Raw genomic sequence first — 27512 nt, 5'->3', positions numbered from 1 at the left:
CAGAAAAAAGGAAGTCTTGTGACTAAAAATACCAGTGGTGCCCACATATATTAGGCAAACTCCAACTTTCTCTTCTAGGAGGAGATGTGCCTGTTGGTTCCCTTCAGTGTCATCTTCCCCATGGAGACATTTACCAGTGGAATTGCAGGAGCTAACTTGCATTTCCTGCCTGGAGCAAGCAATGCCAGCGAGTTGCTACTGGGGAAGGACCTAGGAAATGGCATTTCATGCTGACTGCAGTGTGGAAAAATTGCCCCTAGGCTCCAAAGTATGCTATTTATTTATTTCTCTATCTATTTATTGTTTTAAACTTATTTTTGTATTGCAGCATTAATCCAGTTTTCTGCCATCTGACCTAACAAACTGAGAGAAGGATGACTGGGGAGGAAGAGAGGTATGTGTGAGCAGCAGATGGGAAAATGTTCTGTGGAAAACCTGGGATGCTGGATAAATGGTTGTGTTTATACTTGGTCTTCCCTCTCTCACCTCTCTTTTGGGTTTGGCTTTGTTTTGGGTTTGGTGGTTTCTTTCCTTTCGTTCTGCAGCCTGTGAGTGTATCCAGAAGCCCTGAGGATTTATATCAGGTGGCAGAGGGATTTTTCCGGAAGACCACAGCAGGGTCTGTGCATATATTTTTCATACCACTTAATAGTTATGACACCCCTTGTAGGCTTATTTTAAACTCTTTTCAGTTAGGCCATATAATATTTGACCTCATTTCTGTGGAATAGATACATCACTGAAAAACAGGAGCTAGAAGGACCCTTCATGGAAGAGAAGAGGGTTACAAGTGAAGAAAATTTGTTGTTTTTTTGGTTTTTTTTTTTTTAAGAAGACTAAGAAAGACAATTCAGGAAGACTTGGACTGAACTTGTAAGGTTCTCAAGCAAAAATACCCTGTAAATTCTTTGGATTGTTTTTTATGGAGAAAGTTTTTGACACTAAAGACTGGCAGTTTCTAGCAGCTGTTTCTGCACTGGCATGAATAAAACCCCACACTGTGAGGTGCTATATAAATACAGAAAAGAAAGAAAAAGATATTTGCCAGTGCTACAGAAATCACCCATCTGCACCACACAGGGTCTCTCAGCTGCAGCTCAGTTTGCTGGGCACTGGTACCATGTGCTAAGGCCACAGGTGCTGACAGTCATGTTTCACTTTTGTGGAAGAAGGACCCAAATATGCTTCAGCTGTGCAGCTCCATCATCCCTTAAGTTGCAATGATCACTGCATATGGCAAGGTTTGGATGTGGCAAAATCCTGAAAGGATTTTGGTTCTGTTAGTGAAACTGGATAGATGGTGGCCTTTAGGTGCAATTGTCTTTCTCCAGACCCATCCTCCTGAATGAAAGAGATGAGTTTGTTCATGAAATGGGCTGCAGTGATTAATGCTGTGAAAACTAATTGGCATGTAAGAATGAAGATAATAATCCCCACTAGCACACCTAATTAGAAGAGCAATCCTCATTTTCCTCATGCAGTCTCCTCTCAATTTAGAAGGAGCTCAGGCACAGAAATTTGCTTGTCATCCTTTGAAGTTCCAGCTTCTAGCATGAGCCAAATGTGTAATTTTTTAAAGCATTTGTATTTGAGAGAATCCCGCAGGATAAATACTGTTTATTCATAGAGCAATAGATTGTCACAACATTGTGAGGCGTGGATGTCACTGCAATCAGAGTACTGACACATCTGAGAAAGGAGGTTGGGGTGTGCCACTCACAGCTGATCAAATGAAATGTGCCTTTGCCTGCAGTAATCCTGATTTAGTGCGGTCACAGCTCTCTCCTGATCTGCAGAGAAACTCATCCCAGCTGATCCCTGGCTGTACAAGTCCATGTGGAGTGACGTTGCTTTGAAAACAGAGGCTGATTTAATTCACTGTGGGCGAGATGCTTGGATGCTCTGGTTTTCCAGTGCTGGCAGAAAAGTCTGTGGGATCCTGTTTTGGAATCCTACCCTGAAGAAGAGTTGGATATATTCCAGCCAGTTCTGTCCCTACTCCTGTCAGAGACCTCCTACAACATTTGCAGGTCTTGGCAGCCTCGAGCCTGATCAAATCTGAAGAAATCTGAAAGATCAAATCTGAAGAAATCTGAAAAATCAAATCTGAAGGTGTGAAGGTGCTCCCATGCATACCCTGGTGTAACTGATGGCAAAACATGCTATTTATATGCCTGCAGAAGAAGAGAACACATAAAAGGCAAATGTTTCGCTTAAAATTCTTTCTCATGAGCAGCTGAAGAAATTGAGGCCAGGCTGAATCCTCACACAGACAGGAGAAGACATGGGGGCCTTGGAGCCAGGGAAGTTTGTCAGTCTTTTGAAACGGGCTCTTGACTTCCCAAAGCCAAAGCTGGAGATTTCCAAAGAAGCACCTGCCTGTGGAGATGGGGCTGGCATAGGCAGGACAGAAGAGCATGCAGGAGGGAGACTGGGAGATGTTGGAGGTAGTTTGTCTTGCACGGTGGCCAGGTGACTGGCTTCTGTTACTTTGCAGAAATTGTAAACCGAATGTGAGGTGAGCAAGGTGTCTGGCTTTGCCTCCTGGTGTCTCCTCCAGGCTGTCTCCTGAAACAGGCTTCAAAGGGAGCTGGAATTCCTGCTCCCTGCTGCTGAGTTGGATTGGAGCGCTGTGCTTGTGTCCTGTCCTCTGTCTTGAAAGGCTGTGTGCTTGTAGCAGCCTGCCATTGTTAATGGACAATAGAATGGCACACAGAATGATATCAGAGGGAGCTGCCAGCTGGGGGTATAGATCCATTGTCCTCCAGGAACACTGGCAGTTGGAGGGCCATCTGCTTGGCTCTGAAGACAAAGAAAAAAGAAAACTATAAATACACTTAAAATTGGAGATGGCCCTCTGAGGGTTAATGAAAACCAAAAGGAGTTCTGCTTTCTGCCTGGCTCTGAAGGGAACCGGGTGGAACATTCAGACTTCCTCGTTTTAACTTGTCATTTAAGCTTTTTATTCCACTAAGGACTAATTGGGACAGCAGGGGCTGTTAAAGGAAACGATGTAAAACTTGATCTCTGTGCGCTTCCTCTGGCTCCCCAGAGCATCATCACAGTAAATAAGAGGTTTGCCTGCGGAGATGGATGCTGAGAGCTGTGATTCCCCTGCTGGAACTCTTGGGGAATACTGCATATCATTGCCTCCCCAGGTGACTGGGGATTACTTCCCAGTCGTTCTCGGGGTCTGGGTGTACTGGATAGGGGGTGGGGGGAGGCTGTGAGAGGAGGGGAAGGGACAAAAACCTTGCAGGAAGAAAAGGCTGCAGCAGCACCTGAAGAGGCTTAGATCGGAAAAGGGTGTGGAGGCGCGGCGGTGATTCCTTGTGGAAGCTGTGTGAGAGGGATGGGTTACCGCACCTCCTCGCTTCGGCACAGGCTCGGCATCCTCTGACGGTGGGAAAGACCTCAGGATGCCTCCGCATCCTGTGAGCTGGAGAAAGCGGCAGGGGAGCCCCGCTTCCCCCCTTTTCCGAGGCACGGCGGGGCGGGGGGATGCACAGGGGTCCTGGAAGTATTAGTCGGGGGGGGAGCGGGAAGGGCGGCTGCGGTAGCTGCCGAGGCAGGGAAAGGAGCTCGGCTCGCCCAGAGCTGTGAGAAAGTTGCCCCGCTCCGGAGGGCAGGGGGCGGCGGGGCCGAGCGGGTCCCGGGCCGCGGGGGGAGGCGCGGACGGGCGGGGGCGGCGGCGGCACCGCCCCCGGGGGCTCGCAGTGACGCAGCTCCCGGCGAGCCCCCCGCCTGCTCCTCCGCCCCCGCTCCCCTTTAAACCGCGCCGGAGCCGCCGAGCGCAGCCCAGCCCAGCCCAGCCCAGCCGAGCATGGGGCCGCGGGCGCTGCTCGCCCTCCTGGCGGCCGCCGCCCTGGCAGGTGAGCGGGGCGAGGGCGCATCCCGCCGGGAGAGAGGCGGGGAGCGGCCCCAGCGGGCGCGGGGAGCGGTGGAGGGATGCACGGGCTCGCTCCGGGGAGGCCGCGGTGGGTGCGGGACCCGCAGCCCGGGCTCGCCCCTCGGCAAGGGGCGGTGGGGATGGCGCTGGGCGAGAGCTCCCCGGCTGCTCCGCCTTGATTTTTATCCCAGCGCAGCGTGTTTGCACAAAGACTTTCGGTGCCGCTTCCTTCCAGCGCTGCTGCTGGGGTTTTGCCAGCCGGTGCTGGATGCTGAGAGGCGATGGCAAAGTAGCGGCTCTGCGGGTTTAACAGGGTTGTGTTTTCTCTTTTGCACGCGGTATTCAATACTAAAACCCCAAGGGAAATGAACCTTAAACACAATAGAATGAGGTGGTGGCTTGGCTCTATAGTGTTTTATGCATACTTACATCATTGGTTGAAAGAGTCGGTGTCGTTCTGGGTTGAGCATTTTGGCTTTAGGTCTGTTAGAAGTCTCCACGCTTCTGGGACTTGTACAGAGACTGTGAGGAAGTTGTCTGCCTTCATGTGCCTTTATTGAAATCAAAGAGGGAGGGTGGGATACGGAGGGGAAGAGACCCCAACACAGAGGAGCTCGCCACACTTATACCATAAATTCTATGGAGGTTTATTACCAAATATTTTTTCCTATTTATGCCATCAAACAGGTCAGGTACTTCTTTACATCCTTTGTGGCTGTCATACTTTCAAATGTTGAACTGGTTAAACATTAACTTCAAGAACTTTCTAGTACTCCTGCAAATCAATATGCCTAAATTTCAGTGATCCTGCCTAGGAAGGCACTGTGACATTTTGATGAGGAATGACACTGCACTGAGTCATCTGCACTGATGAAACAAAGCCATGTGGGGATTTCATCAGGGACCCACCTGAAGATCTGTTCTCATCTTGGAGATGCAAGCAAAAACAGTGTGAATTTGTCCTGCATTTGTCATTTCTCATGATATTCATCATCTCAGGCAAATTCAAATAATCTGACCGTAGCTGCCTGGGCAGACTTGGTTCAGGAGGGTTCAGCAGAGCCAGGGCTTAGCTTTGCTTAGCGGGGCTGTGGTTTGTTTCCTGCGGTGTGTTCAGGTGCTGGCACCTGCTCTGCTCTGCTCTGGAACCCTGCCGTGCTCCCGTCTGCTGTGTTCTGCAAGCCCACGGGTGGGTGCCCCGCTGCCTGAGCCTGCTGTCCCTTCAGGGTGATGGCCTCACCCCTCCTGAAGAGGGAGGCAGCCGTGTTGGCCAGCACCTCCAGGTGGCAGGTGGCCCCACGGGAGCTCTTGCCAGCTGGCGTGGGCTGGCACTGCCAACACCTGGCTAAAGTGGGGCGTTGCTGGCTCCCCACTGCCTTCCTGGCTCAGCTGCCTCAGTGTGGTATTTCAGGCTCTGGCATGGACTGGAGGCTCATTCTGTTTCTCCAGACAGGTTAATAGGACATTTGTCCAATAGCATTTGGTTCTCCTGCCGTTGTTATGATGCTCCCTCTCTGTTCATGCTGGCTTTCACTGTTAACCAAGCTCTTGGGAGCTTTTGAGTGACAGCAAGGAAAGTGGGTACAACCTGACTTTGTCTTCCTGTGCCACTGACAGCATTCACGGGGTGGCCTGAAGTAGGAAAAGATGTCCAGGAGTTTGTCTGCTCTGTGCTTTATCCCATCACCTGGGTGTCACTCGCAGGAGATGATGTGCTGTGGCTGCATCACTAAAAGGACAAAATCAGATGTTTGCCCTGGAGCCTGTCAGGTTTCCTCAGGGGCTGGAGGAGCAGAGGAGCCTCCCCAAAAAGAGCCCATGAAGGGGCTCTGTGCGTTCTTGTGAGTGGAGCCTGGGAGCAGCTCCCGCTGTAAGAGCAACATCCCCAACACCTGTGGGATCCAGGAATGTCCTTTTAAGAATAACACTTCTTTTGGTGGGAGGGGCTTTGTCCCCTGGCCCCGTGTATGTACTGCTGCTCCTCCTGCCTGCCTGGTGATCATTTGCATCCTGGGTCAGTAAAGGAGCTCGGAGCTGCCTCAGTCAGCTCCGAACGCCAGAGATGGGGGAGAGCGTTGGCTCCGAGCACCATCTCCCCTCACACACCACCTGGCACTCTGGGGGAGGGATGCAGTGCTATTTTAGGGGAATCCCTTCTGTGCTCTCCTTGTGTGGGTTCCCTTCTCTGATGGCACTTGGGTACGCAGGGAAGGGATGGGGGCTGGAGGAGCACATCCCTGCATGTGTGTTTGGGGGAGAGCACAGAAATATCAGGAGTTATTGGTGTGTGATGCTCAGCTATTACACTCTGAGTCAGTGCTCCAGGGGATGTCTGCTTCCTCTGCCACAAAAAGGTTGTGCTGCTTTAAATAGCATAAGGCTACGTGCTCCTGTCTTCCTTGGGGCAGTGTTCATTCTCCTGACGCTGAGAGGTAAAACTGACCTCCTTTATCTCCATGATGTGCTGTGTGTTCATCTGTTTCAGGAGGTCTCTCACTGACCCAGCCAGAGAGAGCTCATGGTTGTATCTAGGACTCTCCTGACCCGTTCAGAGCTGCAGCCCAAGCTCTGTGTGTGTGTGCTGTGATTCTGCACCGTGTGGGAAGCCTGCACAGCCAGGATTCAACAGGCCCTGCTTCCACACACTGCTGTGGGGCTGGCAGAGGTGCTTAACCTGGAAATCTCCAGGTGGATGGGAATTGACACAGTTTATTAATAACACACAGCAGCCAAGCTCATTAACCAGCTGGAGACATTGCAGCAGCGATGGCAAAATCAGGCAGCACGGAGGTTTCATTGGCAGTAGCTTCTTTCCAAAAGCAAATTCCTTGGCCCAGGTGCAGTAGAACTGGTGTAAGGAGGTGTGAGTTATCCCACATGTCCTCAGGGCAGAGAGAGAGGGATGGGTTGTACTGCTTCCTTCCAGAGTAGTTTTCCACTAAGATTTGAGGGGGGTTTGCTCATTTCTTGGAATGATAACGGACCACTCAGTGAATGGAAATTTTCTGTCCCTTCTGGCTCTCTCCATCCTTGCAGGAGCCACCTCCAAGTGAGGCAGCGTTTCTCCAGCAGGACTGGGACAGTAGCTGCTTTAAAGTCTTAAAGAATGCTCTGCTGTTGGCAGGGGGTGCACCTAGAGCTTCTTTAAGAAGCCAAAAGATCCTTGGGCTGCAAACAGGCCTTGCTTTTTGGGGTTGATTTATTTTTTTTTTTTTACCATCAAACAGGTGCAACTACATAAGGACCTGGTTTGAAGTAAAGTTCCATTTTGGAATTTAAATGTGGCTTTCTTTGGTATTGCATTTTTTGTGGGTGGGATTATTCTTGGTGTAAATTATTTTAGTGCTACAAGTGTTACCATGGCTCTTCTCTCATGCTATGCCTCAATTTTACATGGCTTTTCCATCCAAATAAGGAAAGATTTAATGTGGAATGTGCCTGGTTTAGCTGTGTGCCAATCCAAAACCCAAGCTGTCTCATCAGGCCAGTGTGACTGAGGACTCCTGTCAGTGATGCTTGTGTTAATGAATCTCTAATAATTGGTTTTTCTTCCAGGTGCCAGCACAATTCCAGTGGAAAAAGACCATACTGAAGAAATGGTGAGTAGCTGCTTGTCAAACCAACCTCAGAAAATATCAGTGACGTGTTCTCCATTTCTTTAAACTCTCAGGGCAATGCTTCTTTTTTTTTTCCCCTAAGGATAAAATTTTTATAAAAGCTCATGGTGGGTGTGGAACTCAGAGTGCTTTTAGCTGCCAGGAGATGCCTGCCTGCACCTCATTGTGTTTGGTGGAAATGGGAGCTGGCTCTTGCGGCAGCGTGGTCCTTGTGAAGCTCTGCATTGTACAGCTGCTTGAAAAGTGATCTGAAATACTGCACAGTAGATGTTATTGTACTGACAGCTTTGGGGAAAGATGAAATACCTACAGTTACCAACTGTGTAACAGGCTTTCTGATGTAGTCCTTCCTCTCCTGCTTTGGAAAGAGCTCTTACCCTGTGTGATTAAATAAATGCCATCAGCTGCTCCCAGACCTGACACCAGACCCCCTGCACTGGTTGTTGCTGTGATCATTTACATCAGCAAACACCTGGTAATAACCAAAAATAGTTAAAAGACAAATGGCTCTGTGAATGTTTCATTGTCTCCTCCCAGTCATCCCCACAGATCATCAGCCTGAGGCTCTTGTGCCCCAGCAAAGGGAGCACTTGTTCTCACCATCACCTTCAGCACCTGAAAATCATTTTACACAGAGGAGATACTTTGGCAGTGCTTAGAATTAGAGTACATTGCGTGACTTTCCTAAATCAATCCATTTTCTCTGCTTCCAGGCAATCCAGTTGAGTGTTCAGTGCTAGAAACCAGGCAGGACTCAGAGCAGACACATGTGAAAAGGTGTGGAGTGTGTCCCTTACAGAGGACATGGAGGGCTTTGAGTGTATTGGCAGTCCAAACTGCCTTTGCAGCATCCTCATCTGGACAGATCCTACAGGATAATCCTCGTCCTTTGAATGTGTGTTGCGTCTGTTTATTTTATAGGGTGTGTTACCACATGGTCTTTGACTCTCCTTTGTACTGAGTAGGGTATTTAATATTTAAAAAGGTACAAAAGAAGCCCCTTAGCTCTGCAAACAAAAGGAGAGATAAAAAGGCCTGTCTGTTCTCTTCCTGCTGGTACAGGAGTGAGAGGCAAAGCCCAAATGCAGAGGATTACTCAAAACTCATTAATAATCTCCAAGAGGCTTTTCTACCAGCTGGGTCAGAAGTAAAGGTTCCATTTTTGCTATGAGGATTTTCTGTCCTGTTTTATCTCTTCCAGGTAACCCGGTGCATTGTGGAGGTCCTGTCCAACGCTCTGTCTAAGCCAAATGCACCCCCCATCAATCCTGAATGCAAAGAAATCCTGAAGAAGAGTAAGTAAAACGTTACCTGAACTTGGGAAAGGAATTTGGTGCCTGGTTTCTCTCTGGTGTTGGAGCTGGTGAACTGTTACTTCAGCCTGTGTGAAACTGGTGCCTCCAAATCTCCGTGCCAGAATTCTGGTTTCCTTCTGTTCAGTCTGTCTCGCTCAGGGAACAAACAGCCTGACCTGGGAATTGTCAGGATTCTTGCCTGACACTTGTTGTTCCCCCCTTGAACCACCTGCAGAGTCTGAGAGGACTTGACAAACTCTTTGGGTAGCCTGAGAAGATGAAACGTAACTATTGCAAAGCCTCAGATTTCTTTGATATTTTTTTCAGTCAATTAAAAAAAAAATTGTTTTTAAAAGTCCCCAGTGTTTTGGGGTAGCTTGGAATAGATGGTTGTCTTTTTATTGTGAATGAGCATCTGTGATGGGCCTGGTCTGACATTCAAAGAACTGAGCACAACTCCAGATCCCATTGATTTTTAATGGGAATGAGAGCTGGCTTGACTCAGAACTAAAAATGTGATCACAAAAAAATGCCAAAGAAGGAAATTTATTCTGGAAATTCCAGGAGAATTTGTAAAATGCCTAATTAAGTGGAGTTAGTTAGTTAGTTAATCCTTTTCCAGGCAAGCATACAAAACAGTGGCAAATTAATGATTTTGAAAGCAGAATTAAGAAATCAATTCTGTCCAAATTTCCTTGGTACTTTGGGAAGCCAGTTACCTCTTTGAAATAACATTTCAGTGGAGGCTTGGACTACTCCATGATGCTGCTTTTGTTATTGTAGGTGATAAAAATGACAGAGAGAGAAGTGAAAACGAACAGCCTGAAGTGAGGCATCCCAAGGACTCAGCAGAGACTGAAAAGCATCCAGCTGGGAGTGTGGAGAAAGAACAGAGGCAGGCAGAAGAGGAATCTAAAACGTACATGGAAGGAGGTGATGAGGAGAAACTTGCTCGTGAGAAAGGAAAAAGCGAGGAGGAGGAGGCTGGACAGCACACACCTGCTCAGGATGAGACACTTCACACGGAAGAAAAAAAGCAGTACCAGGAAATTGGGAGAGAGGAGGAGAGGAAATACCACAGTGAAGAGGAAAGCAAAGAGGGCAGGTGTTGTGAGGATGTAGAGGCTGCTGTTCTCACCAAGAAGTCCCACTCTGAGGGCATGAGCATGGATGAGTTCCATGGTGGGAATGATCAGAGCCCCAGGGGCCGCTGGCACCTGGAGGAGGGAATGCAGAGCCCTTCCAAGCAAATTCGGGAAGGTGAGGAGGGAGAGGAAGAAAGGAGTGAGAAATACCACCATGAGTCTCAGGAACGTGGTTTCTCCCACCAGCAGGAGCGTGAAGACTCCGAGGAGAGTGAAGAAAGAGAGGAGGGAAAGGAACCCTTCAAAGCCAAAGGTTATCATGGGAAGCACAGAGTGGGGGACTCCTACGAAGAGAAGAGGGGCCATGGTGGTGAGAGGAGGGAACCAGCAGGGGGATCACACCCAGGGGAGGCCAAGCTCTGGGAGCAGTGGAAGCACCGTGAGAAACATCAGGAAGAGTCTGAGGAGAAGGGTGGCTCTGCTGGGAGGCGTGGGCCCAAGGAGCTGCAGGAGGAGAGGCCTGCAGAGCAGGGCAGCGAGGAGCACAGGGACAGCTGGCAGCAGAGCCAGGAGAGCAGGGAAGAGGAAAACAAGAGGCACCACCACAGCGAGGAGAGCAGTGAGGAGAGGAGGCAGCACCATGGATCCCACCCTTCTGAGGGGGGGATGTACCCTGCCGATGAGAAGCAGGAGCAGCTGGGCAGGAACCTCAGCGAGGAGAAGCAGCGCCGTGAGGGAGGGAGAGCCCGCCTACGGAGCAGGGAACGGGACGGGTCCCGGCAGGCTCGGGAGCACAAGGGCCAGGCCAGCAGGCACTACAGCACTGAGGACAGCCTGGAGGAGGAGCAGGAGGTGGTAGAAAAGAAGCATCACAGCAGTGACCAGGTGGAAAATGAGGAGGAGGAAAGGTTTGCAGAGAGAGGAGAGTATAGAGGCCATCTCCCCGCAGAGAAAGAGAAGAGAACTGCAGCATCCTACAGGCCTTTCTACCCACTGCTGTGGTGGAAAAGCCGGCACTTGGACAAAAGGGACAGTGCAGGGGAGCAGCTTCTGGAGGGCAGGGAGGAAGGCAGGCCCGCCCTGAGTGAGAAGAGCCTTTTCCCTGAATACAATGACTACGAGTGGTGGTCAGAAAAGCAAATCCAGAGTGCTCTGAAGCACAGGCGCACCGAGAAGAGGAATCCTGGCAAAACGAACAGGTACGATGTGGAAAGGCAGTACAACAAGATGGATCAACTTGCACAACTTCTCAACTACAGGAAGAAGTCGGCTGAACTCCCAGGGCTGTACAGCTCTGGAGAAGACCTGAAGAAACGTCACGTGGCTGGGAATGACAGAAGGAGCCTCAGCCAGAGGCCCCTGACAGAAGAGGAGGTAAGTGCACAGCTTCTCTGAAAAGCTGGGGGAAACACACTTCCAAATCCATTCCCAAGGCAGCTGGGAAACTGTGCATAGGAAAACACAAACAAGATTAGGTCACAGTTTGAGAGTAGATCTTCAGTGATTTAAAAATCTGCTTTCTTTGAACAGAGGAACTTTGAGTTTGCTGAACTACCCCAGGGCCCAATTTGTGGGATAAAGACACAGCTCCTGTCTGCTGCAAGGCAGGAAAGGAAAGATTTTATTCCTCTTTGGGCCCTGCCTCTCCCTTGAGGCTCTACAGACTGACAGAACAAAGGTGCCACCGCAGCAGGAGCAGAGGAGACTGACAAGCACCACTTGGGCTCTCGGGTTGTTTAAAATACCGAGCTGAAAAGGGAGTCGGGTATTCAGAGGGAAATCAGCTGCCCATGGACTTCCCAGCCAGAGCTGCGGAGCAGAACCTGCATTGCACCTCCTATGTGTAGTTCACACGAAGTGAATATTTTTTTTTTTTTTGGTTGGACTTCCTGCTCTGCTCCAGTATCCAGGAAAATTGAGCCTAGAGCCATCAGTTATCTCCCATCAGCCAGATCCTCCTGGCGTGCGTCACTGTGTCTGTGCACTGCACAGAGCTGTGCTGGGAGCAGGGGAGGCTGGACACTGATTTATACAGGTGTTCATTGCTGTTAACAAGTCATCACGGTAAAGACTTGGCTGCATAAAGCTTCTCCTGCTCTCTGTGCCTGTGGAGCTGTGCCCTGTGGGACACCCCAGGGACAGCACCTGCAGCTGTGACATGGCAGGAGGCCGCCTAATGGAGGGGTAATGGTGCTTTAAATCTACAAGGATGAGGCTGTAATTAGGGCCAGCTCTCACAATTAAAATCTGGATGCTTTCCCCAGCCTATATTCAGTCCAAAGCAGGGAATTGCACCAATCTCCCAATCTTTGCTGCGCTGCTGTTCCCACTTGCTCTGCACAGGGAGTGGGAAGTGGCAGGACAGAATCTGCCTTAGAAATGGCCTTTCCTCTCCTTTCCCTGGAACCAAACATTTGCCAGCGTTAACTTTGATGTGTGAAACGCTCTCTGTATTTTCACAGGAAAACCAGCTGGAAAACTTGGCCACCATGGATCTGGAGCTGCAGAACATAGCAGAGAAGATCAACAGCCTCAGGAGAGGCTGAAGGTGTCCCGTGTTCTGTGGTAAAGTCACTGCCACTGGATTGTTGTTTGCCCTAAACCCAGGAAATTCTATTCACTGTCCACTCTCGTGTAGTGATTTACACAGCTGAAAGTGTCTTTAATTTGCTGTTATGCTCCTGAGACCTGAATGGCATGAATTTTAGTAACATAACCTTCCATGTGGGCAGGTATTTTTAATATGCTTTTGGAGATAATTGTGTTAGTGTTCTTCAGGAATATGTTTGTCTGAGTTTGCAATAATAAAAACCATTGATCTTGGACCAAACCTTCTCCTTGTTCATGTGGCTGATGGGGTGATCTCAGAGTGAGCTGGGTCAGGTGTGGAGATTGTGCACAGAATCCATCTGTTCATTTTGTTTGCCAGTTTGCATGAGCATGAGAGGGAAGAAGGAATTTGAAATCTCAGTAATGATTTATTTCTTGTTTCCTTCTTCATTTTCACTGCATTTTACAAGTATTATGGCACATTTGAAAATTGGGATTCAGTGCTGAGACTGTGTCAGAGTCACTGCTGGTGAAATGGAGCCAGTTTGGCCTTGATCCAACTTCACTCCTCATGTGTCCCAACACTGTTTATTTCTCAAACTGATCTCTAATGCAAATACGTTTTTCCCATATTATTGTTTTTTATTGTCACAGTATCTAGGATAAGCAGCTGTCTAGAATGAAGAAATGGTGAAATCGACATCCTCTCCTTTTATGAGCTGTTCACATAAGGAGGAGAAGAAAAGAGAGAAACTGCCCAAAAAGCAGAAAAACAACAGTGGGAAGTTTACAAAAAGCAGAGGTAGATAAAACCTGAAGATGTAGAGTATGTGTTCTCCCAAGAGGAACCTTAAACTGCTTCTTTCCATGAAACACAACCCCTGTTTTCAGCTAAGGCTACCCTAAAAGAGCAGAACTCTGCTCAAAATACTGAATTTTACAGCTTTATCAAGTCTCAGCATTTGATCCCAAAGCTCCAGATTCTGTCCACTCAGTCCAGACACTGATGAGGGAGTTCCAGAATGGAGGCCAAGCCCCCCTGGCCCTACGAGCTCCCACTGGGATGTAATGGGGTGCAGCCAACAGAGTATTGTCCTCCTAAAGCCTATTCCCTCCAAAAAGAGGGAAAAGTAAGAAAAAAGATAAACCTCTTTAGGGAAAACAGCCTGTAGTTTAATTGAAATGGCAAATGCAAAGCTGAAAAAAAGAATAAAAAAAGCCTGACATCTGAAAGACCTAACAGTGGAATAAATAAATATACATACAGCAGTTTTCAAAATAGTAATATCTTAAAAACATACAGCAACTCTCAGAAAATGTCTCGGAAAATGACAGACAATATTAATAGTAACACTATTTAAATATTTTGTATTTTAATTTAAGAACATGCACTTTCTCCTCTGTATTTATTTTAGGAAAATGTGGAGTCATTGTAAGCATGGGGTCATCTCTACTATTAGATTTCTCTTTTTATTGTTCTTCTGGAAAAAATAAGTGTATGATTTTTGTTGTTCATTCTACTTTCTTAAATCACCGAACAGAGCTGAGTTCTGTGTCCCAAGTGGGAGCAGTTCACCACGTGGAATCCTGAGGAGAATCCTCTGCTGCCTTTCTGGGAGAATGGAAAGCTAAGTTGGATGTGTTTTAAAAAAGTACCTCATACTCAGATTTGGCAACAAACAGAATGCCTGCATTGAGGCTTTGTCTGCTCTTGATCTTCTCCTTTTTGGAGTTCCTGTGAGTTCAGTGGGACATCTGCTCCCAAGGGTTTTCCTTGACATTCAGCTGGTGTGAACTGCTAAGGAGCAGGACAGTCCTCCCTCCCCTGCAGTTCTGCTGCTTCCTCTGACAGATGCACGACAGGCACAGCCCTGTGCTGCCAACAGCACAGAAAGGACTTGTTATTTCACTAAACTCCTGAGATCTAAACCATGAGTCATTCCCAAATGTTAACAAGGAAGGTCTTGAAGTTTGCATCTTTTAGATGATGGCTCTTCCATCTTTAGTGATTCTGAGTTACTGGAATCAGATTTGCCCTTCTCCAAGACAACAGTGATGCCAGACAGGAGGTACCCTCCACCTCCACTCATGGTCAGCTTGGGATGGCTGCGGTCTGGTAAAACCTTTAAAACAAACAAACAACAACAAAACACACCCCACAAGCAGCACCTGTAAAAATCCACTCTATGTGTGCACATCATGCTGAGTAATTTCAGTTTACAGGATAGGATGTAAATTTTTTTCCCAGCCACAACAACAAACAGCCATTTGGGAAGTGTATTTATCTTTAAAGTAGCTGCAGAGGAGAATCCAGTTGTAGAAATCCATAATAATACAAGCTACTGCCTCACTGGTTACTTCTTCATGGCATTGCCAGCAAAAATAAATATATATAATAAATATCTAGATCTGTATAAATAAATATATATTATAAAGCCAAGGTTTGAGGCCCATGAAAGTGCCATGATGTGCTCAGAAGTGAGAGTGGTAGTCTGCAAGAAACCACAGCTGCTGCACAAAGCAGCCTGAAGGGATTCTGTCATTTCCAGTTCTGGCCCTGTCACCTTTCTGCAGCCACAGCACTGAGCCATCCCTCTCAGCCACATCACACCTTTGTGTAAGGACTGTCCCTCCAGCTGTGCCCCCTCCTTGCCCCGACTGTCACTGCAGCTCTCAGAGGTTTTACCTGTGTCCAGGATACCGCAGTGCTGTTCTCACTGCACCTGAACACAGGACCCCTGGTCAGGCCCACCTTGTGTGGACAGCTAGGAATTACTAACCCTGTCACTCTCCTAGAAATATTTCAGCAAATGTTTAATAAAATGCAAGAAAGCAAAGCCTTTGCATTGGAAATGGTGACAGTGAAGCATTAAAGCTCTTCAGAACACCCACTGCTCTAGGGTAGAGCAAATGCCTGAGCTTAGACATTCAGTCGGAACAACCTCCCCCCTGTTTTCAGGGAACGTTTTGCTCCTCAGAATTCCCGTGGTTTTGGCAGCCTCCTGCTGCCATCCTTACCTGGTAGTTCCGTAGCCAGGTTTCAGACAGTTTCAAGTTGATGACTCCACCTCTTTCTCTCAGCTTGGTGTAACATTCTAATAATGGCTTAGGAAAACCAAAGGGGAGGTTACACAGCAGAATGGCACCAGCCTTGAACTGTAACAGCTGAAGAAACATCCTGATTTACCTCTTTGTATTGGCAGTAGACAACAAAAGGCCTCGAAGGAGCAACAAATTCCAGTAAAGAAAGTAGCAAGGGTGTGGGATGAAACTTGCTGGCTACAATTAAGCTGCAAGAAAAGTTTCATGCACATTAGTTTTGTGCTTCTGAAAGCTACTCACCTAGTGACATTTCCTCCTACTTAGCACAGCAATCAGTTACAGCTCAGAAGTGTCTCATCAGCATGTTTTCATTGCTCTGACAACTCCCCAAATGTAAAAACAAGTCATTAATTCCTGCTGGTGTAATTAGGAGGCTGAAGCATTGCTCCCCAAAGTGCAGAATATTAAAAGCATTGCAGGAGCACTCACTTCAGCTGTGTTGGGCTGCACAATAATTCTTCAATCTAAGAAATTTTATTTTGCTTGTTCTGCCCCAAGACCATTTTCCAAATACAATTTAAGTTTTGTGACTGCCAAATGTTGCTTAGAATGTAACCTCAGTCCTGATACTTTAGACTGAGTAATCTTCATTTAATAGTTTTATATAAAAAGAATATTTAAAGAGAGAACAAACCCAAAAAAGGCACGACTAAAAACCTTTTAAAAAGAAACTATGTCCTTGATACCCTAAAGGCTTCATATTCTATTCTGCATCCTCATTTTAACATCACACAATAAGTTGGATCTACAGATGGTTGAGATTCTCTACTGCTATCTCCAGTTTTAATCCAAAAAAGTCACTGCTGAACTACACTGCAAGAAATAGTTGATAATTAGTTAATTAGCTATTGAGTGCTTGTGCAGAAAGAAGGGGCTAATTAAACTCCTTCACAGTGTACAGACACTGCTGAGATGCCCCATCAATTAACATTTGTTCTCCAGGGGAATGTGTAGCACTGGAGCAGAGTTAAACTTGCCTGGCAAAAGGGAGGTAAAAACAGATGTTCAATTTTGTAAATTGAAAAGATAAGGAGGTGAGAATTCTTGTTCAATTGTTCCCACTTCGGTTGTTTGCCAGCCACGGCCTTGCAGACCATTTACTTCTAATGCAAACCTCAAAGGAACTGTGCTCCATCATGAACCCAGCAGGCCATAAAGGAAAGACTCATCCCTGCCTGGGAATGCTGCCCTGGCACTGCCAGGGGCTCTGCCAGACTCCAGGAAGGGAAGTGAGGGCTGAGAGACTGGGCAAAATCAAACGCTGCTCTTTCATATGGCAGCACAGATTTCTGCCAGCAGGGAGCCTGGCCAGGCACAGAATGGATGCAGTGGGTGAGGGGGGAACAGGAAGGGGCAGAGGGAGGGAGATGGTCTAATTCCAAACATTTGGTGTGTCTGTGAACAAATTTCTGCTTCCATAGTGTCAGGAAAATGGAATAGTCTATCTCTAAAGTCTTCTTGAAAAGAATGCCAAATAGCCAATGAACATCTTCCTTTTTCCCCTCAGTGGCCTAACATCAGACCTCAACTCTCATCAAAGGAATCAAACAGATCCAGGACAAACAATGTTCTACCACACAACAGCACAGAAGGTGGAAATTTAACTGGAATGGTATCTTCTACATTCAGTAATAATACTGTTAAATTCAGGTACCTGAAGTTGGTGCCCACCTTCACCTAATGAACAGCTTCTCTTTGCCACTAAGTCCCATCTTTCTCCCCACCTCCAATGTCAACCACCTTTTTCCCTATCCTTTCCCTATTTCTCTCCTGCAAAAAATCCCCAAACCCTTATTTTCTCTGTCTGTTTCTAGTCATTAATTTGAGGCATTTCCTTATTCCATGCCAAGTTTTCTGTGGTTCCTGATCTCAAGGAGCAGTGGCTATAAAAGGCAGATGACTGAAGAAAGGGGATCAGGGCTGAGCTCTCTGGGACAGTGCTCTCAGGCACCATAAATTCTGCCTTCCTAAAGCCAGGAATCACTCATCCCTTCAGGAATGGCATTTTTTACAGCTTTCATGCATTACAGAGGACAAAAGGAGGATAAAAGTGATTGAAAACAAACAAGAGATAAATATTAAAGAGGCCTCCTTGAACTCAAACAGCAGAATGTGCTATTTACACGGAAGAAAATGACAGGTGAAGTCAAATATTAATTTTGCCTGTGCCAGATCATGCAGACATTAATTACAGTGATGGAGCAGCAAACAGCAGTGAAACACTGCCACTATTCAGGCAGCTCCGTGGTCACAGCCACAGCACCTGCAGAGCTTTTTACAAACCTCCTTGACCACTTCACTGCTTCAGAGAACACAGAATTACCTGGTTCTGCATGTTTATAAATTCTACCACTTAAATTTGCTATGCGAGGTGTATGAATGAGCATGAGTTAAAACATTTCATAGTAATAAAACCCAGAAATTATACACAAGCCTTTGAAAATAACCAGTAAATTTGCAGTCAAATTTATCCAAGCAGAACAGCTTCATTTCCAGTGAACCAATATTCTTTAAAGGAAAAAGTTAATATGAATGTTATTAAATTAACTAAATTAATGCTACCTGGTTAACTTGAATCACTTCAGCATTTGCTAAGAGCACGGTGAAAGTCACACCCACCAAATGTTCTTATACTATTTTGGAGCTCAATTTCTAGGAATATATTGTATTTGTTTTAAAATTAAGAAATTAAATCTTTGTGCTAAATTGTTCCTTGGAAATAACTGATCCTGGCTAAAGCTAAATAAAGTTATGTTGGTTTTTTTCCTGTGTAAAAAGGAAATGAGTTTCTAAAAACAAACTAAAAAAAACCCACCCAGAACCAGAACAACAAATTTAGTTCCACTTTAATGAACTTAAAACCTCAGTTTCTACTTTGCTAATTAGAATCCTATTATTTTTTTGGAAGTCATTTTGAATTAGATTCTACCTGGGTTCTGTTTTTCTTTGGATAGATTATTTTTTTTCATTTTTAATAATTGTATTTAGTTGACTTTTAAATCATTTCAAGCCATTTAAATGAAAGAAAAAAATCTCAACCAGTGCCTTTTGTGCCCCCAGTTCTCTGCTCCATCCCACGGCCCCCATGGTCTGGGGTGTTTCAGTGGGAGCACTAAATTGGGAACGCCATTCCCAAACTGTGACAGCTCTAAGCAGACTCACCCATCAGCATTCTTCTCTCTAAGCAAAGCAGCAGCTTCTTTCAGCTTTTTCCTTCTCTCCCACTGTTTTATTTGCTTTTCCCGAACCTTTGAACAACAAAACAAACAGTCGGCACTTTAACTGGTAATTATTTATCAAATCATTATTGCCTGGACTGCATTTTCAGTTGTTGAATCTTAATGTAAGACAAAAGCCAACTTCCAGAGTTCCACTTAAACACCTGGCTAAGCTGCATTTCAGCAGGGCTGACTTAGACAGCAGAGTTTTATGTCTACAGATATTGTGAAACCTGAACGGCCACAATAAATATTCTTACATTTTCTTTATTTTCTTTGTCTTTGTTCTCTTTAAACTCTACATCTTCAGCATTCATGTCCATCGTGTCTTGCTCTTCTGTTGGACTGATCTCCATAGGTGCTTCAGGAGCAGGTTCCTCCTCTGATTCCTGCAGGGAAGTCTGCTTCTCCTCACTCAGTCCATTGCTTTCCTCTTCCACCAGTGCATTCTCCTCAGGGTCTGCAGGCAGAGTCTCTGTACTGAACGTCCCAGACAGGAGACTCTGCACTTTGCTGAGAGGAAATTCATGAAGATTATCAAAAAAAGGTTTGGGAAATCCAAAACAGCTGGTGGCAGCTCTCACAGGTCCCCCTCCTGGGTACATCTGAATGATGGATCCGTAGCCTGTGGGAGGGAAAGAATCAAAACACATTGGAAAGCCAGAATGCTTAAAAATTTTAAATTCTTTCTGAAATGCTTAAATTAAGGGTCCATTTAAGAAAAAGGAAGTAAATTGCCTGCTCTTAATCAAAACATTAAATTTAACAAGCTGAGGAAATATGCCTCAAGGCAGAAAACCTTTATTGAAAGGACAACAGTTACTGAAACAAAAGGACAAGGTAACTCATGGAATATTTGTATATTAAACATGTGTTTAGGATTAGATTAGAAGCTAATATTAGCTTCTTTCTTCTAATATATGAGCTGTTAGCTCATATAAGCAGTGACAAATTGCTAGAAAAAGCTAATTTAATAAATAATTAAAAGGCAAAATTGTACATTTTCCGTTACTTATTTATGGAGTTGCTTGGATAAAACCCAAAAGTTAATTTAAAGAGCTTTATTTGGCAAAGAATTTCTTCAACATCCAGGCCCTAAATGAAGAGCTGCGAGATGTTAAAATAACTTCTCAATAGTTAACTGAAGTTGTATCTTATTTACTTGAAGAAGTAGCCCTATGGCCAAAAAACCAATGTGTAGTAGCACTGCCTGTGAGCTTCCCAGACAAGAGCCGGCACATCTCTGTGCACATCACGTCACTTCCCGCCTTTCCAGGCTTCTGGAATGTAATTGTCACCTCCACCTGGTGTCTTAGAATAATGAAACTGATAACTGAGTTTGAAATACAAATCAGGAGTCAAACTTCTCCTAGAATATGCTGAAGGAAATGTCACATACTTTCAAAACACACCCTGAATGTGGTGCAGTGAACAAGAGGAACTGCAACATTTCCAGTGCTGTCAGAATTCCAGAGGCACCGTTCCTGTCTTCTGCCATTCACTTTCCTGAATTTCCAGCTGTCTGGGAGAAACCTCCATACAAGCTCCTTACAGCTTTTTTGAACTCAAAATCATTATGCTGAGAGGAACTAAAACAGATCTACATACAGGGCTATAAACTGAATAAAAATTAATTATATTAAAAAAGTACATAAAATCTAATTCTCAATTTTTTTCTTCTTTTTAAAGTACTGAAAAATAAATCCAACTGAGCAAAATCTTTCTCCAGTGGAAAAACAAGTTTTTCCTTGAATCCTGGTGGTGGTAAGACCAGATTTCAAAAGCTGAGGAAGCACTTTGGTGTGCTGCTTTCAGCAGTGTCCCACAGGTGTGCATTTCCACCCCCCTTGGTGTAGCTCACCCCCCATTCTCTCCATCACAGCCCCCAGCACCAGGCCTGCACACGTTTCCATGACAATCATCTTGTTGCCAGCGTGGATGTTTCCCAAAGTCAGCATCTGAGCCAGGGTGTCGTATCTCAGGTGGCTGGAAGACAAGAGGCACTTAACAAAGAGCAGTTTGCTTACAGGTACTGCCTACTAGCCCAGGAGCCTGCCAAAAAAAGTTGGATTCAAAAAAAGCATCAGTGACCTTCAGAATCACCGCACAGAAACTTATAATTACACATCTGATAATGAAGAAGTAGAACTGAAGCCAAGAAGAAATCAGCCAGGAAAAGCAAAAGCAGGATATGCAGTAGGGTGCCCATAACAAAGTGGACACCTTGGGCAGTGCCAGTCAGAGAAAGGTTTTCAACCTTTTGTTTGTTTTTTGTGTGGCATGTAAACTTTGTAAAGAACAAGTGGTATGGATGCATTTCCTGATCCAATAATGAATCCCTTGTGGTTTTCACCTGTTTTGCAGGAGCCAGCAGCACCTGTAACCCAGGAGCAAAACCCAGCACATGCACTGAAGAGACTCAGTGAAAGCTACAGAAATTACAACTAACCTTCAATAGTAAAAAAAAGCCAAGTGCAGAGATGTTGGAAGGAGAAAAAAAAAAGGTTTGAGAAGCTTTAAATAACATGTATTTGAAGATTTTAAATCCCTCATCTTAGATCTACTATTCCTTCATTTAAAAATGTATCAGTCCACCATTAATGTATCTCTTAGGTGAGGTGAGTGAAAATCAAACCGGGCCAGATCCCTGTAGTCATGGCCCCATCTGCCTCCAGCCCCAATGTTATCCACAGGTTTTTAAAATCTGGAGACTTCTGATTGAGGATTTTGAATCCCTGACAGGATAAAGACAACAATTCTTGCCTGTGCTAAGTGGCTGGTTATCTTGTCACTGAGCCAGAAAACAGAGAAGTTTGGCCACCAGCCAAAGCAGGGAAGAGGTACCTTTGAAAATCAAAGAACTTCTGTCTGTGTGGGCAATTAGCAAGGTGGTGCTGATAGGGAAATGGTGAATTCTGAAGCTGCATGCAAAACAGTTCTCCTGTTTGCTGCCATATTAATTAATTTTCAGTATCACATTATCTTTCATTAAATCACGAGCTTCATGTTCAAGGGCAAGAGAAGAAAAGTGAGTACTGCATACTTTGGTATCGTGCAGGTATTTAAAAAGTATTAAAGTATCTTTCTGTTATCATTTGAAAAAAGAAACAAAATGAAAACTCACTTAATTTTTCCAGGTTCCCTTGCATAATACATGGTTGAAAGGATGCGAGTGGATGGTTTCACAATTGTAATAACTGCCTCATATCTGTAAAAAAACATAGTAATGATCTTATTTTAATCTCAACTATTTAGGGAATTACCAAGTATTTTTCGCATTTTAAAATTCACTTACTTTTTCTTCTTCTTCTTTATGTATTTATCTTGAGCAAATTCTGTTTTGTCTCTGAATGTTGTACTGTTCTCTATTAACTGTTGAACTATTTCCTTGGAAGAAACAATTCATTTTTGTTACAGCTAGCATTTATTTCTCATTCATTTCATAGACAGTATTTTTTTAAACAAGCACTGAAAATTTTATCATCCAGTAGAGGTATGTATACCATGAACTTCTCCTGACACTAATGGCAAAGTCAATCTCTGTTAACCAACAGGACCAGTGAGGCATTACACTGACTACGTGTAGGAATTTAATCACATCGTTTTCATATAAATCCGAGAAATAAAAATGCTTATCCCGGAATATTCAGTAATATTTCGTTTAATCCAACTCCCTCTTTGGGTCTCTGTGATTCCAGCATCTCTGAGGGCACCTTTTTTTCCCTGTTTCATGTAGTTCCTCCTCTCTGCTCTGGTTAATCACCAGACATCTCCCTCACTCCAATAATTTTTTCAGTCTCACAAATTTTGCTACACTACTGTACCAACTCCTTGCACAAAGTCCAACTCCTTAGCATTTATTAATTCCTGCAATACTCCTCCCGATTTTTTTTCCTTCTCTAGCTTCCAGGTCTCCCCAGAATTCCAGTTTTGGTTTCTTGGTCTCCCTGTTCTAATCTCCACCCTTTGCCAACCCAACTCTTTCTCATGCTTTCAGATTCCAGCTGGAGGGATCACTAGGACCTCCAGCAGAACCAAACCAATCCAACAGGACTCTCCTTGCTCAAGGCTTGTCTCCATGCCAGCAACACAAGAAAAAAAATGCTGCTGCTATGGGTTCTGTGATCCAAGTAGCATAACTGCTAAAATTATGGGTTCTATTAAACATGGAGGGGACAAATGAAAAAAGGAGTATTTTCAATTTGGACACTGGAGCTCCCCTTGTGCTTTAAAAACCTGCTCAAATAAACAGAGTGGTGCAAGTATTCCTCGCTTCCTATTGTGCTTTTCAGGCCATTATTCCTTCAAGCACTTAACATGTGTTATTAATAATTTGAAACAGAATCTCTTATTTTTTGCTTTATTCTAGGAAAAAAATAAATCCAGTGCCTGGGTTATGTTGCTTTGTAGGAGTTTTTTTATATTCCAGAAAAATTTACAGTGAGGAAACAGGGAAGTGTCCTGCATCACCAAGACACACCATTCACAAAGAGGAATTCAGATTTTAACAGACATTTAGGGAGGAATAATACCTATTGCTGCTAATGTAGCTTAAAATGAATATTCAGTTACAGTCCAGAAAGGAGTTAATAAAAGCACAGGAGATGCATGGCACAGACTTGCTGAGGACACACAGGAAAGTCAGAGGGATCTTCTGCCATGGATATGAAAACAAAAACCATCAAAGCTGTCAGCCTGATTAGCACATTCTTCTCCAAGAGATCACACAACCAGCAGCACAACCATGGAACCAGAAGGACCATTCCAAACCCCTTGGACCCAGCAGGCAAAAGCAGAAAAACTGCTCCAAAGGGCAAGATGCAGACAGGAGATGAACTTGAGGTAAGCATGAACAATTCCCTGGTTTTATTAGAAAGGGTAAACCAAAGACCAGAGGGGATTGTGCCTGACAGCATCTGCAGAACAGAACTGGCTGCAATGCTTTAGTAACAATTTAAGACAGCTTAAAGATCTCTTACTTTATGAAAGGTGCAGGCTTAAATACCAACCCCTTTTCTAAGAGAACAGAACTGATCTCTTGGGAATACTCTCAGTTTTCCAGGTACAGATAAAGCACCAGCATCACCCTGTCTGGCAGGCACTGCCTACAGGCACAGTGGTGGTACATTTGTTACGCAGTGTCATTTGATAAAACTTCATTGCTTGGCCACAATCTTTTCCTACACCTTTGACAGTTTAATCATTGCACAATTTTAATATCTCTGTAATACAGAAATAGTATTTTGAACCTTAAACACAAGCAAAACTAAATGGCGATTATGTGCACTGTACTTTTTTATCTGTTATGACTTCTGATGCCACAAAAATTTATTCTTTAGTCTCCTCTGACAACCTTACATAAAGTTTTCTCTGAAAACAGGTTTAGCATTTTTGTAAAAAAAAAAAAAAAAGACTCGACCAGATGAACAAAGAAAAAGCACTGAAATCTATGCACAGAAAAAAAGAATATCCTTTTTCAGAAACTAAAATATAACCATCAAGGTAGCACAGAAATGACACCAAAACCTTATTTTTACCTGTCCTTTAATACCCTTGTCCTTCAAAGCCTTTATGTCATCATGAGTCAGTTTTTGAGACTTCCCATCGTCAACTATGTTACGATTATCTGTCCCTGCTTCCTTTGTTTCTAAAGGAAAAGGACACAGATTTGTAAAATCTAGCTCCAAATCAGTGGGAGAAACACATGATTTTAGTGTCACAGAAAGCAGATTTCTCGTGGTTAAACACACATTTTTCATGGCCTTGCAAAGTACAGCCTAAGCAAGGAAATGTAATATGTGAGGTAAAACTTAATGTGGATAAAATCACCCAGACTAAGGTTCAAATTTTCTCCCAAATTAAAAAGATTATTTGTTACAGGACTAGTGAAACCACTGATCAAGACAAACCATGCACTTTTATGACAGAAAGAATGTAAGCAGCATGTAGTTAACAACTGATTAATAGAAAGCTTTCCCAATTTCTTTGGCATCATCAAAGAAACAAATTATTTTGAAACAGCTTTTCCAACTGTCAATGCTCTGGGATACCTGTGGCAGTCTCCTCCACCTCTTGCTTTGGCTGGAGGTTTCCACCACTGGTTACTTCAAACGTAGTTCCATAAATATGTCCGATGGCATTATCCAGGTAGAACCACTGCTTCTCAAAAATTATTTTTCTGAAATAACAGAAAAAGTGAGTAATACTTAAAGCATTATCTTTATTGTATCTGAAACCCAGTATACTTGAGCCTAAACTACAGCTTTATATATGACATCTCCATCTATATCCCCGAAGAAAAGCAGGACAAGCACAATGAGTGAAATTAACCACAAAACCCACATTAAACTGAAACTGGTCAGGAAAAGAACAAAGAACTTAAATAGACCACATAGGAAGAACGTTTTTTTTCGGTTCAAATGAATTTTCAAATGACAGATAAAATAAAGCTATGGCACTTGTCAGCATTACTTTTTATAAAGTCAGAAATATATTAAATCCAAGCTGGGTCATGCAGAGTAGCAGCAAAAAGATGAGCATGGTCCTGTATTTTGCAAAGCTCCTCTGAAATAAGATTTGCCAAAAGACTATGAAGAAAACAGGCAGCAATCCTGGAAATGTTTGATTAAAAAAATTTTAATTAACCACCCCTTTCATTTTGATTGCACCAAGGCAGGTGTGCATTTTATCTTCCTTCACTAAAAACAGGATTCACAAAGCCTTTAAATTTCAGGCTGACCGACAAAGGCTGCCTTGCTATCCCTGGAAATACCAATCTTGGTATTGAATGAAAATGAAACGGGTACCAGGATCTACGCCACACTCACATTCAAATCAAAACTTGCCAACATGAGCCCTAATTATACAAATAATACTCAGCACTAATTCTGAACGACACCATTTTCAAACCAGTCCCGCTCAAGCACAGTACCTTTAAATCTCCATCCTACTGGATCACACACCTGGGCACATTACCCAACACTGACTTCCACACGCTGCTCTACAGAACTGTCAGCTGCCAGGGGAAGAGCCCAGGCTGTGCCCAGCCATTTCAGCATTCCCTGCCGGGCTGCAGGCGCTCTCTTGCTGTGCCTGGGAGAAAGAAACGGGAGCCCTTTCCTGGCACCCCCTCCAAAGCGGCAGGCAGCCAGAGCGGAGCGCCAGCATCCTCCCGCACACTAACGCCCTGAGCACGGCCAGGGCAATTAACAACCCTGATTAGCACTCCACGCAATCTGCGGGCCACGGCGAGCACGGCCAGGGCAATTAACAATCTGATTAGCACTCCACGCAATCTGCGGGCCACGGCGAGCACGGCCAGGGCAATTAACAACCCTGATTAGCACTCCACGCAAACTGCGGGCCACGGTGAGCACGGCCAGGGCAATTAACAACCCTGATTAGCACTCCACGCAATCTGCGGGCCACGGCGAGCACGGCCAGGGCAATTAACAATCTGATTAGCACTCCACGCAAACTGCGGGCCACGGCGAGCACGGCCAGGGCAATTAACAATCTGATTAGCACTCCACGCAAACTGCGGGCCACGGCGAGCACGCTCAAGGCAATTAACAATCTGATTAGCACTCCACGCAAACTGCGGGCCACGGCGAGCACGGCCAGGGCAATTAACAATCTGATTAGCACTCCACGCAAACTGCGGGCCACGGCGAGCACGGCCAGGGCAATTAACAATCTGATTAGCACTCCACGCAAACTGCGGGCCACGGCGAGCACGGCCAGGGCAATTAACAACCCTGATTAGCACTCCACGCAAACTGCGGGCCACGGCGAGCACGGCCAGGGCAATTAACAACCCTGATTAGCACTCCACGCAAACTGCGGGCCACGGCGAGCACGCTCAAGGCAATTAACAACCCTGATTAGCACTCCACGCAATCTGCGGGCCACGGCGAGCACGCTCAAGGCAATTAACAATCTGATTAGCACTCCACGCAAACTGCGGGCCACGGCGAGCACGGCCAGGGCAATTAACAATCTGATTAGCACTCCACGCAATCTGCGGGCCACGGCGAGCACGGCCAGGGCAATTAACAACCCTGATTAGCACTCCACGCAATCTGCGGGCCACGGCGAGCACGGCCAGGGCAATTAACAACCCTGATTAGCACTGAGGAGCACACGCCGCCCAGGCTCCTCTGCAAGCGGCACCAGTCTGGCACCGGCACCGCCAAAGCCTCTTAAACCTCTGCCAAAGTCTCCTCAGCAACGCGGCCAGGACATCTTCCGGGCTTAAGGGGGTTTCTTTGCCATAGGGACCGAGGCAACATTAAAACCTTTCCCGCCGCCTGTCACACGAGCCTCACGGCGCCGCTATTCCCGCCTGGCGCGGCGGCACCAGGGGGGGACCGGCACCGGGACCGGCACCGGGACCCCCTTCCCTCCGGCGGGGCCCGCCACAGCCGCACCGAGGGAGGCGCGGGCGGAAGGCGCAAGCCCCGGCCGAGGCGCCGAGCAGCACCGGGAGCCGCCGAGCGGCACCGGGAGCCGGCGGGGCGGCGCTCACCTGCGGCGCAGCACCGACACGGCCTTGAACACCTCGTCCCGCTTGAGCACGGCGCAGTCGCCCTCGCGGATGCGCGCGCTCGGGCCGCCCTCCATGGCCGCCGCCCGCTCGCGCCGGGCCCGCGCGCAGGCGCCGAGCCCGCGCGCGGGCGGGGCGCCGCCGGGCGCGCCTGCGCAGAGCGGCGGCGCGGGAGGCGGGAAGCCGCCGTGAGGGCGGCGAGCGCCGGCCA

General features: G+C 45.9%; 2 protein-coding genes across 5 annotated transcripts; one reads left to right on the top strand and one right to left on the bottom strand.

The window, feature by feature from the left end:
- Nucleotides 1-3751: 3751 nt before the first annotated feature.
- CHGB (chromogranin B) lies at nt 3752-12716 on the top strand. Of its 2 annotated transcripts, none has more exons than XM_068186455.1 (5): nt 3752-3872; nt 7445-7488; nt 8708-8801; nt 9585-11260; nt 12349-12716. In XM_068186455.1, exons 1-5 carry the CDS (start codon nt 3824-3826, stop codon nt 12430-12432), a joined length of 1947 nt encoding a protein of 648 aa, XP_068042556.1. In that variant the 5' UTR covers nt 3752-3823; the 3' UTR covers nt 12433-12716. The 2 variants fall into 2 exon arrangements, with proteins under 2 accessions (XP_068042556.1, XP_068042555.1); XM_068186454.1 differs by lacking the exon at nt 3752-3872 and adding an exon at nt 6165-6321.
- Nucleotides 12717-13584: 868 nt separating this feature from the next.
- TRMT6 (tRNA methyltransferase 6 non-catalytic subunit) lies at nt 13585-27429 on the bottom strand. Of its 3 annotated transcripts, XM_068186456.1 has the most exons (11): nt 27284-27429; nt 24807-24934; nt 24294-24403; nt 22052-22143; nt 21881-21964; nt 20618-20742; nt 19017-19381; nt 18701-18786; nt 15624-15726; nt 15455-15541; nt 13585-14559 (listed from the first exon to the last, which is right to left on the bottom strand). In XM_068186456.1, the coding sequence occupies exons 1-11, from the start codon at nt 27376-27378 to the stop codon at nt 14386-14388; spliced, it is 1449 nt and encodes a 482-aa protein (XP_068042557.1). In that variant the 5' UTR covers nt 27379-27429; the 3' UTR covers nt 13585-14385. The 3 variants fall into 3 exon arrangements, with proteins under 3 accessions (XP_068042557.1, XP_068042558.1, XP_068042559.1); XM_068186457.1 differs by lacking the exons at nt 24294-24403; nt 27284-27429 and having other exon boundaries at nt 24807-24938; XM_068186458.1 differs by lacking the exons at nt 22052-22143; nt 24294-24403; nt 27284-27429 and having other exon boundaries at nt 24807-24937.
- Nucleotides 27430-27512: the final 83 nt, after the last annotated feature.

This window comes from Anomalospiza imberbis, chromosome 3 (genome assembly GCF_031753505.1).
Source record: "Anomalospiza imberbis isolate Cuckoo-Finch-1a 21T00152 chromosome 3, ASM3175350v1, whole genome shotgun sequence".
In the NCBI taxonomy this organism is placed as follows: Eukaryota; Metazoa; Chordata; class Aves; order Passeriformes; family Viduidae; genus Anomalospiza; species Anomalospiza imberbis.
This window is presented reverse-complemented; position numbering and strand designations above follow the sequence as displayed.

Coding starts and splice junctions, on each gene's coding strand:
- CHGB (XM_068186454.1), top strand. CDS start 6,180: ATGCTCAGCTATTACACTCTGAGTCAGTGCTCCAGGGGATGTCTGCTT. Junction 7,489..8,707: donor AAGACCATACTGAAGAAATG/GTGAGTAGCTGC, acceptor TATCTCTTCCAG/GTAACCCGGTGCATTGTGGA. Junction 11,261..12,348: donor GGCCCCTGACAGAAGAGGAG/GTAAGTGCACAG, acceptor GTATTTTCACAG/GAAAACCAGCTGGAAAACTT.
- TRMT6 (XM_068186456.1), bottom strand. CDS start 27,378: ATGGAGGGCGGCCCGAGCGCGCGCATCCGCGAGGGCGACTGCGCCGTG. Junction 15,727..18,700: donor AGAGAGAAGAATGCTGATGG/GTGAGTCTGCTT, acceptor CTTTTCTTGCAG/CTTAATTGTAGCCAGCAAGT. Junction 15,542..15,623: donor TCTACTGCCAATACAAAGAG/GTAAATCAGGAT, acceptor GGTTTTCCTAAG/CCATTATTAGAATGTTACAC.